Genomic DNA, 18,615 nt, shown 5'->3' with positions numbered 1-18,615 from the left:
AGAAACTAAAATAAAAAGCTCAGGTCTCTTACCCATTTTCAGACACTGTGATTAAAATTCAAAATCAAATAATGCTCGAGTACGATTAGAAATAACATGCCATACCTCTTAACCAGTTTAATTTTGCAATACATCAATGCACCAATGCAATCTGTTGTCCTAAGAACTAAATTTCCACACTATTTTATTTGGCCAATATGGTGTAAAGCCATACAAGAAGAGGGAGCAACCGAAGCAGCAGGCAGAACAGCTTCGTCTATGCTGGCATGCGGCTGTCGCATCTACTAAATTATGACCTTTAGTGTCAACATAGAGATATCCATATAGTATAACTTTGGCATTCCATTGTACTAAAGAAATAGGTCAAGTCCTCACCAAAAACAATTTTACGTCATCTTGTTTTTTTTCTCACCATATCATTTACCGATAGAAGTATCTTCCTGTTCACATAAATTTAATTTGAAGAAGGTAGTAACAATAAAAAATAGGACCACCCACAAATGTTGGCATCATTAGTTTGCAATTCATGTGTTCCATGAACAAGACATCAGAAATTAATAGAATATCTGCAGCAAGAAAAATCAATTATCTGATGGCATGTTGGAGAATCATTCATGCAATGAAAAAGAAATCAGGAAATTCAGGAAATTTTCAGTAATTTAGACAAACTTGCCACTATCATAGAGGCCACCATTTAAAGATTTGATAGCATAATTTTTTTACAATTTCTCCGCATATCACCCCAGCTGACAGCTCTGTAATGAGCTGAAATTTAGAGAAAAAAATCTGCAAAGTCAGCACTCTGCAGATGTTAATCACTCAATCTGAAACAGATACAAGTTACAAACAGAAACAAGAAGAAGAAGATGATGTTGGCATAATTAAGTCAAAATTTTAGTTGTAACCCACATACAATAGGAAAAAAGAAAAAAGAGCCGGGGCCAATTATGGAGTGCCAGATGGTTCTTCTCACTTCCATGCTTTCTTCCCCAAAAATAGCTTCCCAGATCGCTTTTGCTGCTTCTTCCTTTCTTGTCGTGAACGGGTAGCCTTTGCTCTCTTGGCAGCAAGAGGCATTGCCTTCTTATGCTCCTTTTGCCGATTACTTAGACCACCAGTCTGTCATTCAATACCAGGGTTTTTTTTTCAGTAGAGTCGTCTAATACCATGTTATCAGTATCAGAACAAAAGTTGTGCCACCAACATGTAGTTTCAGATAGGCAGATAACTTTGGTGTCATAAAGTGATAGTCAATTTGCTGTACATGAGTCTATAATTATGATGTTTCCATCTGTTGTTCTCAGGAGTGCAGAATTCACATCACTGTATTAAAGAAAACTTATGTGTTGCACTAATAGAGGATTAAGAGATGGATAACAATATTGTCATGGTGGGCATGCATAAAAGATCAATTAGGTACATGTAAGAAGAGAATTCCATTTCTATTGGATAGATAGGTGAGAGGAAAGGAGATGAAGTCATTGAGAGGATCGATGATTTGCTTTGAGATAGGATGTAACCTTGAAAGTAGATAATGATCAATAAGGATCACAAATTGATGGTCGTTGTATCATGGATTTGGTGTTGGGATGACACAACCTGACACTTGTTGAACTTTGATGGAGCTAACAAAAAAGTTCCTCAACAGAAATGTGCCAGCCACAATTATAATGTTAGACAAGCCTAATTCTTGTGTTAGAATTAAAAAGTCTATAGCTACAATTCTTAGACTTTTCCAATATCACTCAGGCTTATATTTTTGCCTCAAATAATTATCACTTCCATCTTTTGTTAGACTCTTCACAGTCCAGATGACTTAACAGATGCTCGCTTCTTGGCAGCAGCAGCATAATCTGAAACAAATAAAGCAGGTATCTTGACCTGCCAACCAGCCTTTAGGTATCACAACATTCCCTCTCCTCCTCAAAGCAACCTTCAGCCAAGAATTTGGCTCCAACTCTTAGGGTTGATGGAAGGGAGCTTCACATAACAACCTGCTGGATCCATTCATGAAGCTTCTTGGCTTAAAATTGCACTCAATAGCCAACACCATCTCAACAGGAAAGGACTTAAATAATGATATCATTATAATCATGAAATTAGCAAAAGCAAATCATTTTACATTTTCTTCTGTAAAATTCAAGGCAATATGCTTGAAAGAAGTTTTAGTTGCCACTAACTGCAATAAGATAACAGGCTGAGTAAACTATTGATGACCAAGGAACTCTTATAAAAGGCAGAAAATATAAGGAAATGCAGAAAGGTCAAAGTTTGCAAATAAAACAGACTGACGACATGTAACCCAATAATATAAGTCTGGTATCAGGTTTACCTTTTTCTGTTTTACAGCAGTTCTGGCCTGATACTTTCCTCTATCCTCCCTTCCTGCTCTCACCAATGCTAGCCTTTCTTCCTTGCTCAGCTTTCTTTTTATGTTTGCCTACACATCATATTAATTTGTAGGTTAAATAATGATACGAAAATCAGTACAAGAAAAAAGAATTAATGAAGAGTCATAGTTAGGTTTTTGCTATAAACAAAAAAAACAAAATCAAGATACAAATGGGATACATGAGAATATAAGGTCAAAAATTTGTTTGAGGGAGGAACTGAAGTGTGTCCATCTCAATTGTACAGACAGTATGCATTTATATATATATGGCACTTATAAACTGGGTCCAAACCCGTGATCTCAAACTTGCAAATATATTTGTCGATCATTTGAGCTATGGGTCAGCACAACTCTTGGCAACAGACACCAAGATAGATAATAATACTTCCACTGAAAGCATACAGCTATTAGAACAGTATCCAGTGGAAAATAAGAAAACATAGTCAAACGACTGTAGTAACCGACAACACCATCACCCAGAAATGTGTGTGAGAGAAAGAGGGAGACTTGTTTTTGCAGCCTTCCCTCCCATGGTATGATGGTCCTAGTCTTTTGCATTGCTTCATAGTTTAACGGATGAACTAGAAGGAATTTTAAACTCATGGAAATGAGAACTCACCACAAGTTTAGCTGGATCTACACGCTTTACGGTTAACTGATCAGAAGAGGGAATCTTAAAACCATGTTGAGCCATAACCAACCTTGCTTCTTTCTTTGCCTACATTGAGCACACATAGAAAAATTAGTCAAATCTGAATAATAATTTATACTTGGGAGAAAATTACATCTATGTTTTATTTTCTCATAGATATTGTGACCATAGCATATTTTTTGAAAATTTTTTAAAAAAAAAAACGGGGCTCCCAATGATAGCTTAGAAAATTCACGAAAACTTCTTGAAAAATCCTCAGTAATAAGAAATCACACTAATAATATATGTATTTGAACAATTCACAATTTAAGATATTTAGCTTCAATAAACTTGAACAGAAACTCTCAGCAATCACTGCAAATACTAAATAACTTGATCCATGAAAGACAAAGGCCATAAATAGAATATAATAACTTTTATGGTCAGCAAACCTTCAACTCTTTAATTCGTCGGAAATCTTCATTTGAAAGAATTTCATCAGTTTCATTTTCCAATTGTGGTGCCATCTTGGCTCCAGCAAGTCTCTTCAGAGCCCGAAGACTTGTATCTGCAGCATTCAATTGTCCATCATCTTTGACAAACTTCCTTTTCCGTCTTTTAGACTTCTCTTCCTTTGCTTCTTCATCATTATCACTATCATCTTCATCACGGGAGAGATCATCATCATCATCATGATCACCATTATTTGACTTCTTCGATGCTTTGGAATTTGCAATCATCTCTTCATTATCACCATCATCATCATCATCATCATCATCATCTTCCTCCTCTTCTTCTTCATCATCATCATCATCACCAAACATCTCATCCCCATCAACACTACTGCGCAGATCATCATAATCACTTCCATCATCATTAATGCCATCTTCTATTTCTTCAACTTCCTCCTCATCCTGTTCTTCATCCTCCTCAGAAAGTTCATCCTCCTCTTCCTCGTTGTCTTCTGCAGCAGCATTCTCTTCTTCTGGGTCAGCTTCACTGTCATGATCAGTTCCATGAGCTGGTGACTGATTCAGTTCATTGTCAGTATCAGAAGCATTAGTTTCATCATCAGAACTATCGAGTGTAGAGTCATCATGTTGTAGCAACTCCACACCAGGAACAACGCTAGCTACATTGACTTCTCCAAATGCTTTTGGCCTAGCTTTTGGATCAATGGGACGGCCACGATCTTTTTTGACCAACATAGAAGGGCATATCTACAAAGAAATTAAGCATTAATCATTAGAAAAGGACCAATCCCATAAGCAGAAATGGTAAAAGAAAATCTAGAACAATGTATACAATCCAACCTCTCTAAATAAAGCGATCAAGGAACGAGCTGCTATCGAAACTGCTTTCTCATGAGACTTTTTGTATAAGACCAAGTCTTGGAGCAGATCTTCATTCATCAACTGGAGGCAAGGAAATATATAGTTGTTTTAGTTTAAGGAAATAACTAAAATATGATGGTAATACTAGTCATAACTATGTACAAGTTTAATCTCATATGCGCACAAACACCTTTTTGCTTCTTAAACAATATACATATCAATTGCTGGTAACGTTGCAGGCCATACATAGTCACACAAGTCAACAAAGATAATATTGCATCTTTTTTTAACTGAAAGAATGGGACGTTGCTTGGGTAAAAAATAAAAAAAAAAGGAAGTTGCTTGGGTAGATTAAAGTAACATGCAAACCTGGGACACAAAGATAGCACCGATCTATGCAAATTACACATGAAGTGATATGCTTTTAAATGCTACAGAAATCTGCCCAAAAACGATGAAACCAACCATCGCACATGCATCTCCATTTAAATGCACTCCATTCATTCTACACACCACAAGTTTAAATGTACCAAAACACCACCCATGAGCACAACCACCTCTATTGTGCAGGAGCACATCAGGTGGCATGGAATCCATAACTAACTGCACAGCAATCAAGATGGCATTTGGATTAACTTAGATTTTTTTTTATTCATTTTCCTTCTTCAGAATTTTTAAAGGCCTCCTTTAGGAAGGAATTAGAATGTCAACAAGATGTTATATGGTTATACAAAGTACCAATGATCGCCGTACCAGTACCAGGGCTCGTACCAGTTGGCAATCAATACAGCATGGTACGGATCCGTACAGTACTGCTTTAGCACGTACTGAATTTTTTTGCCAAAAGTGAAGTCGACAAACCATTTGTTGATTTTCTTTTTTGGATGATTTAGAACTAAAGTCCACAAATGGTTTGTCAACTTTAGTTTGAAATATTCAAAAAAAAATTACTGTTTTGAAACAGAAAAGGGGAACCCGCTGCTGATGGAATGAGGGCTTTCGAGCTCTCCCTCTCTCTCTTCCTTCTCTCCCTCCCTTCCTCCCTCTCCCTTCTCTCCCTCCCTTCCTCCCTCTCACTCTCTCCCTCTTTCTCTCTCTTATCCTCTCTCTCCTTCTCCCTCTCCCTCTATTTCGAACCGATGGACTGAACCATGCCGATAACAGACCGATCCAATTCGGTACTCTCCGAATCAAGTAGTTCAGCACAGTTCGACAGACCTTGATACTAACAATCTCATATTAACACACATTCAAAGAATATTCTGAGTTATATATTGTGTTATATGCGTCACTTTTAAAAGGACCAAAAGACATATGGATATCTGTTGTATCTTGTTTGGATTGCAAGAATTAATAGCATGCACCTAACCTTGATAAAAACCATATAAAATTCAACTAACACTGACGGCTATTTGATTTTGTTATTTTACTGCAAATATATCTGAGCTTCAATATCTGATTCTAATCCATATTTCTGCTTGAGAAAAACATTTAATTTGCATAAGTTAATGTATAATAAACCAAAGAACAAAATGAAAACATTCATAAGGCACAAACTAAGATTTAAAGTACCAACATTGCTCAACTAGCATATAGACTTGGTAGCAAATGACATCATGATTTTAATGAAAGCATCAAACAAAATCTTGAATTTTGAGATACAAGTGGATGTAAAATCTAATCAACCATAAAAATTTGCTGGTGCTGACTAGTCGGTGCTTAGGCCACCTACTTATAACAGAATAAGTTAGCAAAGTCTCTTCACTCAATAAAGGCTTCGGACCTGCAATGACAGTTTTCAAAGATCCAATGAGATGCCCAATTTCATCCCACTTATATAATAATGTGTCCATTTGTTATGAATTATGACTAAATTCTTAAAGAAGCAACAAAGTTAGATTGTACAAAGTTCCAGTCAATTACGTCAATACATGTTGCATCTCATACTTCGACTGGGCATAAATTGACAGGAAAATGTTAAGGCGAACCTAGAGGGTCTAGCACAGGTTTTTATGACCATAGAAATCATACATCAAATGTAAACAAGAATACAGGATGACACTTGAAAAACTGAGAGAGATTAGTTTATTAGTGGAAATTATTACCAAAGGCATGCGCAAACAAATCTCTCTTACAACATTCAACCCAACAGCAATAGCCTGTTAAAAAAAAGGATGTACCAGAAGTCAGCTTAGAACCCAAATTATATAATACCAATACATGATTATAAGCATGTGCCGCACCAACATATATTATACAATACCTCTGTGCGAGAACGATCATGCACAAATTGATTTACTATCTGCTTGAATAGTGGTTCAACTGCATCTGGAGGCACCTAATCATAAAATCAGATAAGATTTACCAAGCCTGTTAAATTAAGTACAAGAATAAAAATGAACAGAAAAGTCTCATGATCCAAACAAACTGTGAAAAGCAGCATAATTACAAACTAAACAAGGTAAAGCTCTACCATATCATGGCAGGCCTGGACTGCTGCTGCAAGCAATTCCGTGACATCACGTTGATGAGGCTGCCAAAAAAACATTTTAAAAAAAAAAGAATTAAAAGAAAAGTCACAGATTGAGGTTTATCTTTGTATCCATATTCATGAACATCTGTGCATACCTGAACATATTTTTGAAGAAACGGATAAAAATTTAGCAGGATAAGACAGTGCAACCCAACAGTTCTTGCAACTACTTTCAGCATCATCATCCTAACCTGGAATTGTGTAAACATTGAGCATAATCAAATACAGCACAGGTAAGCACATCAAGCAATAAGCTCTACTGGTAAACACATAATGCAGGGAAAAAATTATAATTAGATACATCAAGATGACAAAACAGTAATCAATTAAAGGACATTATCATATTCCCTACATAGAATTTATGGAGACAAGTAAATTGGATAACTTGATTCAGCCTTTGAAAATCTAAGCAATAACAGTTAATAACCTAGTAAAGTTAGAAACTTTCATATATCTTTTGAGGTTTAAAGTGCCATAGTCCATATATTACAGGTGATCCCAAGTTTATCATTTGAGATTACTTTGGCTAAAAAGCAAAGAACTCAAAATATTGAGAGAAAATAGGAGAATTCCACAAAAAACTCAGAAAATTAAGACAAACACATAATTTAGAATGTCTACCTGCAGATAACATTTTAAAATGTCTGCATGCAGATAACATCATTTCAGACAACGAGTATTGGTCATGCATAATTCATCGATTTGCAAGTTACTAATCATTCATAAATAATGACTGTTATTACAATCTGTTCAAAAAATCATGTGGTCTATAAAATTATTGTGACAATCCTTAAATTTCTTAAAAAACTGAAGAATCACTGTTGCTATGGACAACATCTTTTCACACAAGAGGAGCAAAAAAAATTCTTGCACCAAAAAATCTAATTATATGCTACATATTTGGTAATACTTATCAATGATTTGATGATGACAACTGCAAGAGGCATGCCTCAAATACAGGCGCATGAAGGTTTCACCTAAAAGCAGAGTAAACCATGCATAGACACAGGTCCAACTTCATAGCCACACATGAAGTGCAGATGGGGTACACATTAAAATAAGAAGGGTTCACTTCATGACACAAATATGCACTAGGAACATACAGATGCATGCATGTTTAGGAATCCTCTAATTTTGATAGCAAATCCATGAAAACATCCAAAAGGTAACCCCATATTATACCATTTAGAAATCATATATGACTTCATTAAGCTGTGATGCAAGAGATCTGCTTGCGTGCAACTTCTGTCGAACTTACTAGAATATTTTCCAAAATCATTGGCAAATCAAATCAAGGAGAAGTTTTGGGAGTTTGGAAACATCGCACTCAACATATGAAGCCTGTCAATTGAGCAATATATATATAATAGATATTTGAATCGCCTATAGTTCCATTTGCTATATTTTCTCTTTGTTATTCAGGCAAGGCAATAAATATTCTTTTGTTGTTTTTTTTTTAGAAAAAAGGAATACCAAGTTATGGTTCCCAACCTCAAGTAGGGTAATGTTGACAAAATTACCTAAAGGATGTCTCTAGGGACTTTAGGATAATGCAGTTAGAATTTCTGGAGTTACTGGGATCAAGTTGTGTGGCATGACAGTACAGATCTGCTGCTCAGATATGTTAAAGCAGGAAAAAAAGAAGGTAGCTTGAGGAAGACAAGGAAGAAAAAGAAAGAAGAATACAGATGAACCCTCTTTTTTATTTATTTAATTCTCCTATTTAAATCTGCCCACAGGCCTCATACTCCATCCATAACCCCTCTTTTGAACTTTTTATGAGGATTATCCTCCTGACATGCCTCTTCTAGACCCTCACAAGTATCCTCCATTCAAACAGCAAACCATCTAGAATTTCTGGCATTATTTTGACTCCCCAAAAGGATGCTTGCCAGTCCATCTGTACTGGCGACTGCACTAGAAACATCTAGCCAAACATATATTCACGATTCAGCAATGGCATACCTTGAATAGAGCACTAGCTGAATAACACTAAATAAATAAATTGTACAATTATCTCATGATTTCTGATGGATCATAATGAAGAAAACTGAGTAGCAACCAACGGAAAGGGACTACTGCAGCAAAGGCAGCAACAGTGGTGGCACATGTACAATAACAAGGACATCTTATATGAAATCAGTACTAGAGACTTTAGAACATGTCCGTGAAATTTAACCCCACGTACAATTAGCAAAGAATAAAGTGAAACAAAACTACCTCGAATCGCTCATTGCACTTCTGAAGACGAGAGAACAACTTTTCAGCAAAACCCTGCAGGCAAGAAATGCAAAAAATCACTTATCATGGAATCAACCAGAATCAAAGCTGTGAAAAGCAGTACAAGTGACATCTAACCTGTGCATCTTTTAGATAGGTAAGAGGAGAATAGTAAGTGGATTTGTTATTTTCTGATGCTATACGTTGTTGCCTTTTCATGCTGCGAATAACACGCTGCAATTTAGCTTTCTTCTTTTTCTTGCTAGCAGTAGTACCTTTGTGATGTGCCTGAAAGGAAGAAAGAAAAGAATGTTGGCAACCAGAGATCATTTGTGAAATCTTTTTCTGCTTGCAGGTAGTAGATTGTCCCCTAGAACACAAACTGCTGCGACCGTTTTGTAAATAATTATGATAAGTGCATATTTCACGTCATGGAAATCAAATCCCAGAAAGCACATGCAAAACCAACATGATGTAAGCAGCTGTTGAACTGTGCTCTACTGTATACAGTTACATGGTTGTCTGCATCGCTAAGTCAATGCACCAACTCAAATTCCTTTCATGCTTAGCTGTGAGACAATCCTTGTACAACATTGACCTTTGTCAGCTTCACCATTCACAAGGTTATCATGCATGCCAACAAGATTTACAGCTAAAACTACTTATCATGACTCAAAAATGAGGGCAACTTTTAAAGAGATGAACGCAACAAAGGACATAATTGCAAAGAGCATACAAGACCTTGTAAACAGCCTCCTTGCTTATAACAATTTGCGGCTGTTGACTGGTTTCATCCTCACTGCTGGAGGCTTCACTGTCATCCTCTTCTTCAACCCGTTCATAACCAAGAAGGAATGCAAGAGCAGCTATCATAATCCTGGAGTTACAAAAACTATTAGAAATTGTTGATCAACAATAAATATACAAAAGTGAAACTATATACCTTGAAGATGTGTGAAAACATGCATTGCAAATGGCATTGGCTGTCCGATCATCAAACCACACTCTTCGTCTATGAAGATCACAAAGGATAACAAGAGACCTTTTGGCCCTTAATTCTTCCTCTCCCTGAAAAAGGAACACAAACTTGCTGCCATTAGTGAAGAAGCAGCATCATCAGATTCACAATTGTTGGTATGAGATAGCATTTATATATACCAGATATTACAAGGATTGGCAAAATTTGGGAAAATGAAAAAAAATCCTATATAAGGAAAATTACATAGTAGATAATAATGGAAAAGATATGAACAAGAACTATTTCAGACCTGTAGCATTAGAAAAAGTATATTTTGCAATTTGCGATTCTTGGCTTCATTTTTGTGCTTCTGGTTCATTCGCCGAATGTTGTGTACAACATGCGAAAAGGCTAGTTTTCTTAATGTCCTGTCCCCAAGAATTTGAAGATCCATGAACAATTCAAGAGTTTCCTCGATATCGATTATCTGAATACAGGAACAGAAGAGTGCATGTGAGTACTATGAAATTCAATAAGAACACTAAGCCTCAACTGGCATTTGAAACAAATTAATGGACTTGAGAGTATAAAGGCCGAAAGAAAGTTATGCTGGAAAGCCTTACCCTTCTTTTTTAACACACTAAACTTTGAACATCAGGATAACAACAAACCACAAAAGTTCCCCGGAATTTCCACCTATCTCTTATGGTGGCAATTTCTCCATCTAGAAATTCTCATTAAATTATCTTAACATCAAGAGAGTCATGTAATTATGGACTTATCTGTTATTATATTAGACATAGCCAATGGTAGTTGCAAGCCCAAATGGAAAAGGTGGAGGATAAATATTAGGTTAACATGCCGTCTTGAAAAGCATTTCAAACTGATGCATGGCAAATGAAGAGCTGATCCCCCAAATAGTTGAGATAAGGTTATTATCTACTATATATAAAAAGCAAAAACATTTGAAGCCTGGTCGAGTGTAGGTTTAAAATTTCATCTAAAACAATAAAACCAAAATCAAAATGCTTCTGTTCAACTACAACTGATCCAAAATTGAGGTTCACTTCAAAGTTTGGGGCAAACTAACTTATGGAGTAAAAATCATTTTTCATAAGGGGCTAAAGTGAATGCAAAGTAAGGTTGTTCATGGGTCAAGCTTGAGCATAGAAAATGTCAAATTTTACATAGGCCCAACCCGAAGCTCGATTATAAATGATTAGAATTTAGACCCGAGGCCCGGCCCATGATCAGCTATAATGCAAAGACCCTTTATCTTGAAGCTCTGTCGTAGTTTTTGCTTTTAATTGAGCATATGAGTTTTCCCTTTTTGCAAACAAAAGAGTTCCTTATTGTTACAATTTTTCAAAACACACCCCCTAGCATTAGCCGCTACATAGTTCCATAACTCAACAGAAGAATAAGTTGTCCACACAAGACACTCCTGCATTCATGCACCTTCATTGGCTAAGCAATCGGCCCCTCGATTCCCCTCATTTAATAAATGTAAAACAAAGGTAGAGGAAAAAGGGGAAAGAATATCCACGTGTCGCTGAGACAAGGATGTACAATATCAAAAATCTAGGATTAAGGAGCCAGTAAATGACTGTTTGGAGTCTCCTTCCACCCCAACATCCCCAGTATTTAAAGGATTGCATCAACCTTGGACCCTCCCACTCAAATCTCAATTCAGCCAAGGGAACAGTGCAATCGCTCAAATGAATCAAAACATCTGGATGATAAGCCATTGATGGTCATGGAGAAGGAAACCATAACCATTGGTGCATCTCCCCTTCATGGATCCATCAAAATTTAGATGGAATAAGCCTGGTTGAGGGGGTCCCAGCAGACAAAAAGAGGCTTCTTCAAGGTTGTTATAGAAGGAAAAGAAAAAGGGGAGCCTGTGTAGCTGGTGGATTCGAACATTGTTGGAAGACCAATGGACTCCTGACTGAGGTTGTAAGTGGTTGAACGATATGCCTATGATGTGTATCAACCTTTTGAATACCTCCAAGTTTCGAGATTTCCGTAGCAACCAAAAGAAATAGGGCAACCAAAGACTGCTTGCCAGCCATTCCTCTATTCCTTAGCATCTACTAAAAAAAAGTAATACCCCGACATGAAATATCCATCGTCCATTCATTTTTGGAGCTCAAATACTGCCAAGCTCCTTAAACCCATGGTCATTGGAATAATAAATGGTCAATGTTCTCATCAGCATCATAACACTGTGAGCATGATGACTGTCCTAAGGCTTCTGACATGCAAGGTTGTTGCATTTCTTTGGGGAGTAACACATCATCCTTACAACTATTAATACATTTCTTTTGGGAAGAAGATTAGGCACGAGTGTCTGATAACTTTCATTCGGTAAGTAGAAGGAAGGAGAATATATGAGGTGAAGAAATGAAAGAGGTAAAGGATGGAAGGGGAAATATTAAAATGCTTCAACCCCACAAAGCTGGTCCTTTCGTTGACCACAAGAAAATAATAGAATTAAGAACATCCATCTCAGTAGAAACTACGTCATTGAAGATGGTGCTTGTTCCCTTTCTAACCAAATCAACCAGCAGGTCGTAGACAGTCACCATGCCCCAACTGATTTCTCAACATCGGTCACTAGACCTTCCTCCAGATAATACATAGACAAACAATATCATTATGTAGAGAAGAAAGTTTAATTTTTCTGGAGAAATGATTCCAAATGCCGGTCACGAAAGGGCAGTTAAGGAAAAGGTGGTTGACGATTTCCTTCCTATTTGCAACAGATAGAAGGACCAAACCAGTTTCTTTTTCTAAGATTCTCAGCTGTCAGCAGTTTCTTCTTAAGACTTAAAGAGAAGGCCAACAAACAATTTGATCATTTCAGAAGAGGTAGCTTCCAAACATACGCAGAGATGGGTGAGTGTTCATCACGATAACAAATCAAAAACTAAATACATTCCAATCTTCAATTCCAAAACATCAGGCTACTAAAAACCGTCCTTTCCTTTTTTTATAAATTTCACATTAAAACAAAAAGGAATGAAGGGGAAAATTTACTTCCCGTACCTTTCTATTGACGAGAAGGATCAGGGCCTGGGCGAGATGGCATCGGAGAGAGGACGGGAGAGAGCGGGCATCGGAGCGGATCAAGTCGGCAATCTGGCGGGGGAAATCGGCGAGCTTGTCGAGGTAGAAGGGAGTGACGTGGGCGAGGAACATGGCGAGGTCGCCAAGGTCCTTGGCGACGGCGGGGTCAGAGGAAGGGTTAAGGGCGGACTGATGGCAAAAGAGGTGGAGGGAAGACTCAAAGTGGCGGTAGAGGAGGAGGAGCTCCGTCTCGTAGCCCTCCGGATCGCACTTCATCTTCGACTGCAGCGCCGGGAGGCTCAACCTCTCCGCCGCCCTCCCGGAGGCCGACAGGGACTCCGGGGACAGCAGGTGAGCGCTGGTCGCCGGCATCTCGGAAACCCTAGTAGAAGAAACCCTGGAGCTCCGTCGGCGCTACAAAACCCAGAAATCTCTGCCGCCAGCCGCCTCTTGAGGCGGTGGTTGCTGGAGAAACAGTAGAGAAAAGGGCTCCTCGCGAGTTGGGGTTTCACGGATCTATTTATAGGTCGCTCCCAATCATCGAACCCGGGCTGCAGACCGAGTGGGTCACAAAATCACACGTCTGATGACTCTGATCGCCGGGTATGATGGTTGGACCGGATTTGCATTTTGAAAATAAAAAACTTATAAAATATTAGAAAATGGGCCGGGAAATTAATTGAGGTTGCACTTTATTATACTATTAAAAAGACTAAAATGCCACTATTTGGTCTTTTTGACCCAACATATAAACTAAGAGGTGGATAGAGCTGAGAAGACGGGCTCGGACCAAGCCAGCTTCAGGTTGAGCTACAAGCTAGGCCCAAAAGATTTCAGGTTGGATTTAGACTTAAATATAGACCATATATTTTTTAGACCGGGCTTAGGTATATCATTGGCCGGGCCCAATTGAAGTTCGAACAAAGCCCAAAATAGAGTGCCTAAACAAATTTCAAACTCTTCCTTTTTGAAATATTTGGCTTTCCAACCGTTGAATATCAGTGTTTCCATGTCTCTGTAAAATCTTCTGAGGGTATAAAAGTTGGATAAAGACATCTTAAAAAAATCAACATTCTGAATTATCAATGAAAAAGTCGTTCGTGATCCAACATATCACAGTCCACTCCACAAATTTGGGTCAGCCCAATCGGATCGGGTTAAGCCTAGGCCTAGGCTCGAGCTGAGTTTAGACTTAGGTTTTTCAAAAAAAATTAGCCCTAAGCCAGACTTAACGCCCAAAAAAAATCAGATCGAATTCAAGTAGGGATGTCGCCCGACCCATTTCCAATCCTGCAACCAAACGAGTCATCATAAGTTTTAGCGATGTATAATTCATCCCTACTTCCTAGACTTCCCACTCCTTTGGAAGAACCAAAACCTGAATTTAATAACAAAGGTCACACCCTTATCCAATGGCTTGGATTCAAGTTTATAATTCAAAATTTACTTTTATTAACAAACAAATAGGATTCAGCAGAAATTAGGATTAGAAAATACTTTCTTAATAAACAATATTAATACATTCTTAGTATAAAATAACAATCATTATTAATATGTCTGTTGCTGGAAATTGGATCCGGGGGCGACCGTGGGCCGAGAGGGGAGGAGCTCCGCTGCTGGAACAGTAGGTGGCGGCGCGTCAGCTGGTGGCGTCCTCATGGAGAATCCTGCAAGAAGCCGGTGGCCGGGATCTCCGGCGCCGGCCCTATGATGCTTAAGTCAGAGGGGGGCTAGTATATGAGTGGAGTAAAAGAGGAGAATGTTTGTTCTTGTGTCCGTCCCCTTTCTTTCCCCTACGTTCCCTTTTATAGAAGGATATTATGTTACCTGAGAGGTGACAGGGTAAATTGTCTTTTTCGTGATAATTGGGCACGATCATGCTCATTAATGGCGTTGTGGAGAATAAGACCGGATCAGACCGGAGTCAGCGAATTGTCATGGTTGATCGGACCTGTTGGAGTGGTTGAACCGCTGGCCGTGGTGGGCCTGGGGTTCGCAGATAGCAAGTGCATTAATTGCTGAGTGAACCGGTGATCAGGGAGAGCCATACGCTTTGATGGTCTAGTGATCCGGAGATCATCTTGAGCCGTGTTCATTTAATGATTGAGTGCATTGGAGGCCCGCAGGGGTCACACGCATTAATGATAGGGCGTGTCGGAGGCCTGCGGAGGTCACGTGCCTTAATGGCTTGACGACGGTAACAGAGTACGGTGGAGTCGGGTATCTAGTTGTCAGATTCTCTAAGGGATTAGGCTGAGGTTGAATATTTGGACAAGGCATGGGCTCGGCACCTGGTCGGGTGCCGAGCCGAGCCAGTTACTCAGCGGGGTGCCTCTAGTTTGAGCGTTGTGAGGTCGGGCGCCTTTCTGGTCGGCGCCTTCCTGGTCGGGCGCCTTTCTGGTGGGCGCCTTCCTGGTCGGCGCTTCCCTGGTCGGCGCTCCCTGGTCGAGCGCCTCCGGGCTGGCACGACTTGGGTTTTCCCCCAACAATGTCCTACTTAGATTTCTGATATGCTTAGATTCAAATTCAATTCAGTTAAAAAATATAAACAAATTGCATGTATTTAATATTTCAAAATTTAAGTATTGTATATAATTTTAAAAGTACAAAAAAATAGAATGTCACATTTACATGTTGAACATATAGTTTTAGTTTAGGCATATTATGCTCATAACCTATATATAAAAAAAGAAAAAAAAGGCATGCAAACCGAAATCCATTCACCTTGGTTATAAAATGAAATCATGATCCATATCTATCTGACAAAAGAATATATCATTGAAGATGTTCAAGAATTGCTAAGTTATTAGAAATAAAAATATTTGAAAATATCTCAAAAATGCAAAGCAATCAAAAACTTCAAATAATGTTACAAATTCATATTAAGTGACAAATGATTGTCTACTTCATCAAGCATTATCTACCTCATTTCCTAAAGCTTCTTAATTAAATCATCTAGAACTCTTGCTTTAGCATCAACATGCCACCTTTTAAATAGACTTTCCTTGCAATTATATTTGAAGTATGAAAACAAAAGGAGATTTGAGTGAATGTGAAATAATATATCTGTATTAGACTAGTTTATTCGGTTTTGCTTCAAATTGTGAATAAATCAATAGATGCTTCAATTCTATAAAAGTTTTATTAACTCATGTATCCTAAGGAGCCCTATACCAAATCAATGGTGTATCAGGTAAAGCATTAATTATTCCATTGCATTGCAAGTATCCCTTAATATGAAGCAAATATTACAAATTGAAATATCAATAATATAAACAAAAAAACATCCCATTAATAAATAAAAATATAAAATAATACATTAGTATATGAATTTTTTATTTAATTTTAGATGTGCATTAACAATGTAATAAATTATTTTTGCTCGAGTTTCTTTTAACTAAAACTTGGCTCCATTTGAGGGGATATTTTCTTAAGCTCAATATTGGAAATTAATAGTTGATCTTAAATTAGTATGTTGATGGCAATTGTATGAGAATATTTTAAGAGAACGGGACAATTATATATGATTTTTTAGAAAAAAATGAAAATGGAGATAAATATATATAAATTGTTTATGAAAAAATCAAAATTAAATAAATGTCAGAAGTGGGATTTGAACCCACGCCCTCTCACGAGGACCAGAACTTGAGTCTGGCGCCTTAGACCACTCGGCCATCCTGACATGATGGTTTTAGCGCTCAACCAAACATAATATAACTACTTGAACTATGCCAAAAATCAATCAATACAATCCACTTAAAAATTGTTGTTCTTTTAAATGTTTCAATGCAAAGGAAACTTGAAATCATTTATATAAGGGATTAACTACAAGGAATATCATTCCTTTGTGATTATTCAAAATTATATCTCCCCCTTTTCCTCTTTGTTGTAATTTATACAAATCTAGTTTTGTTATTTAGTAGCAATATTTCATTACGTAGAGAGGTTATCAAGAAACTATTCTAAGCTACAGGAATAAATTTAAAAATATCAGTATGTTGAAAAGATATAAAATAAATAGATATATCTGTAAATGAATTCGAGAAGTACTAGAATAGAAGCAGCAACAAAAAAAATCTTCCTTCCTTTTTGACTACCTTTCTTGTGCCTCTATAAGACGGAATCTATTTAATTTATAAAAAATTACTAATTCTCAACTTTTCAAAAAATCCTTCATCAAAATTATTCAGCAATACTAAATGTTTCATCAATTATCTCTTTTGAGAAGAATAATGTTTCATCAATATTCCATGACATGTTTATAAATATTTTGCATAATCATGAATTATTACAGCAACAAGTTGAGAACCATTACAATAATTTATCTGATGTGAAAAAATAAGGAATTCTTCGCTATTTTGGAGAATAAATGATCAGGCATGCTAATATCAAAGGAAAATTGGATTCTTGCGCGGACTTTTATTAATCAACTAAGTTTTTGTATGTTGTTATAGGTACTAAGTACTTGAAATTAGATTCATTTCAAAAGAAAGACGCTTCACAGATAGACTCATCAACCAAGTGAATTGCTTCGAGAGCGTTGTTCTAATGTAAACAACAACAGAACAATTAGTTTGGTTGGAGAGATATGGCTTTTGGATGGCAATATGCACATTCCACAGTAATCTTTCTAGCTCAAGATTGTGAGCTTTTGTTATATTATCCAAGAACTCAGTCATTTGCACCTGATTAAAACTCATTTCCGTAAATGCAATAAAAACTTGAAACCAGAGTAAATAAACAGTAGCTGTTAAAGCTTTACATGAACACGACTCTTTATTTTTTTTGTAAACAAGTAGATAAACTCCAAAAAAAAAGCTTTTACTCTCAAAAGAACCTCAAAAACAGCTTCATAAACATGTGGAGCTGTAAATGCACTGTCCAACAATGTCACAGTCGGCAGCACAACGATCACGAACTGGGGCATCAGAACTCTCAACATGCCAACTCTGTTAATTGAAGAAAAGGAGACTTTATTGAGTTGGCTGCCCGTAACTATGTTAAAACTACATGCAATGGAAGAAAGAGACCCTTGCCCAAGAAAAGAGTCAGACAGAAACCAGACAATGTAGTAACTGGGCAGCCATTTAAAAGATATTTACAAACCCAAAGATCAAAATTTCTGTCGGTTGTCTTCTTTGTAACTTTGTTAATTGAGAACCCAGCAAATGTCTCATGATTGTGTTATGACAAGACATACAAACTCCAAAGGAGCTAATGCCATTTCGGCAAAATTGGTTGACATTCAGAAAGATCATGTGCTGCAGAATGAAGAAAATAAAGTGTACAATTTCGAGAATCTGCTCTGCAGTTTGGACCATCATAGGCACATGTATGTCAGATCTATGCATGATCTACAATGGAGATTACAGCCTCCCAGACACAAGATTCTCAAGTGTAGGCTCCTTGAGGTGGCTAATGGCTTCCTGGAAGTAATAGGCTTTGATATAGTGATCAGAGACTGACTGTCAGTTA

At 37.4% G+C, this 18,615-nt stretch overlaps 1 protein-coding gene and 1 non-coding gene across 2 annotated transcripts; both read right to left on the bottom strand.

Moving 5' to 3' along the window:
• Positions 1 to 658: 658 nt before the first annotated feature.
• LOC103703551 (ARM repeat superfamily protein) lies at positions 659 to 13,634 on the bottom strand. Its single transcript, XM_008786439.6, has 15 exons — positions 13,120 to 13,634; positions 10,379 to 10,555; positions 10,054 to 10,178; positions 9,852 to 9,987; positions 9,249 to 9,398; positions 9,111 to 9,164; positions 6,986 to 7,081; positions 6,831 to 6,890; positions 6,621 to 6,695; positions 6,463 to 6,516; positions 4,337 to 4,438; positions 3,476 to 4,243; positions 3,012 to 3,110; positions 2,333 to 2,440; positions 659 to 1,119 (listed from the first exon to the last, which is right to left on the bottom strand). Exons 1-15 carry the CDS (start codon positions 13,510 to 13,512, stop codon positions 970 to 972), a joined length of 2,547 nt encoding a protein of 848 aa, XP_008784661.4. The 5' UTR covers positions 13,513 to 13,634; the 3' UTR covers positions 659 to 969.
• A 3,104-nt stretch (positions 13,635 to 16,738) lies between these two features.
• TRNAL-CAA (transfer RNA leucine (anticodon CAA)) lies at positions 16,739 to 16,822 on the bottom strand. Its single transcript has one exon. It is a non-coding gene; the product is annotated as a tRNA-Leu (tRNA).
• Between the last annotated feature and the right edge of the window lie 1,793 nt (positions 16,823 to 18,615).

This window comes from Phoenix dactylifera, chromosome 14, assembly GCF_051530095.1.
Source record: "Phoenix dactylifera cultivar Ajwa chromosome 14, Ajwa_hap1_PhDact_Kaust_v1.1, whole genome shotgun sequence".
Taxonomy (NCBI): Eukaryota; Viridiplantae; Streptophyta; class Magnoliopsida; order Arecales; family Arecaceae; genus Phoenix; species Phoenix dactylifera.
The sequence above is the reverse complement of the archived record's forward strand: the minus strand, read 5'-3'. Positions and strand labels throughout refer to the sequence as shown.

Bases quoted from the DNA above. Each gene is read 5' to 3' on its own strand.
- LOC103703551 (XM_008786439.6), bottom strand. From the start codon at position 13,512: ATGCCGGCGACCAGCGCTCACCTGCTGTCCCCGGAGTCCCTGTCGGCC. The intron at 6,696-6,830 runs GTAGAGCTTTAC...TTTTATGATTAG, and splicing joins TCCAGGCCTGCCATGATATG to GTGCCTCCAGATGCAGTTGA. The intron at 6,517-6,620 runs GTATTGTATAAT...TTTTTTTAACAG, and splicing joins ATGATCGTTCTCGCACAGAG to GCTATTGCTGTTGGGTTGAA.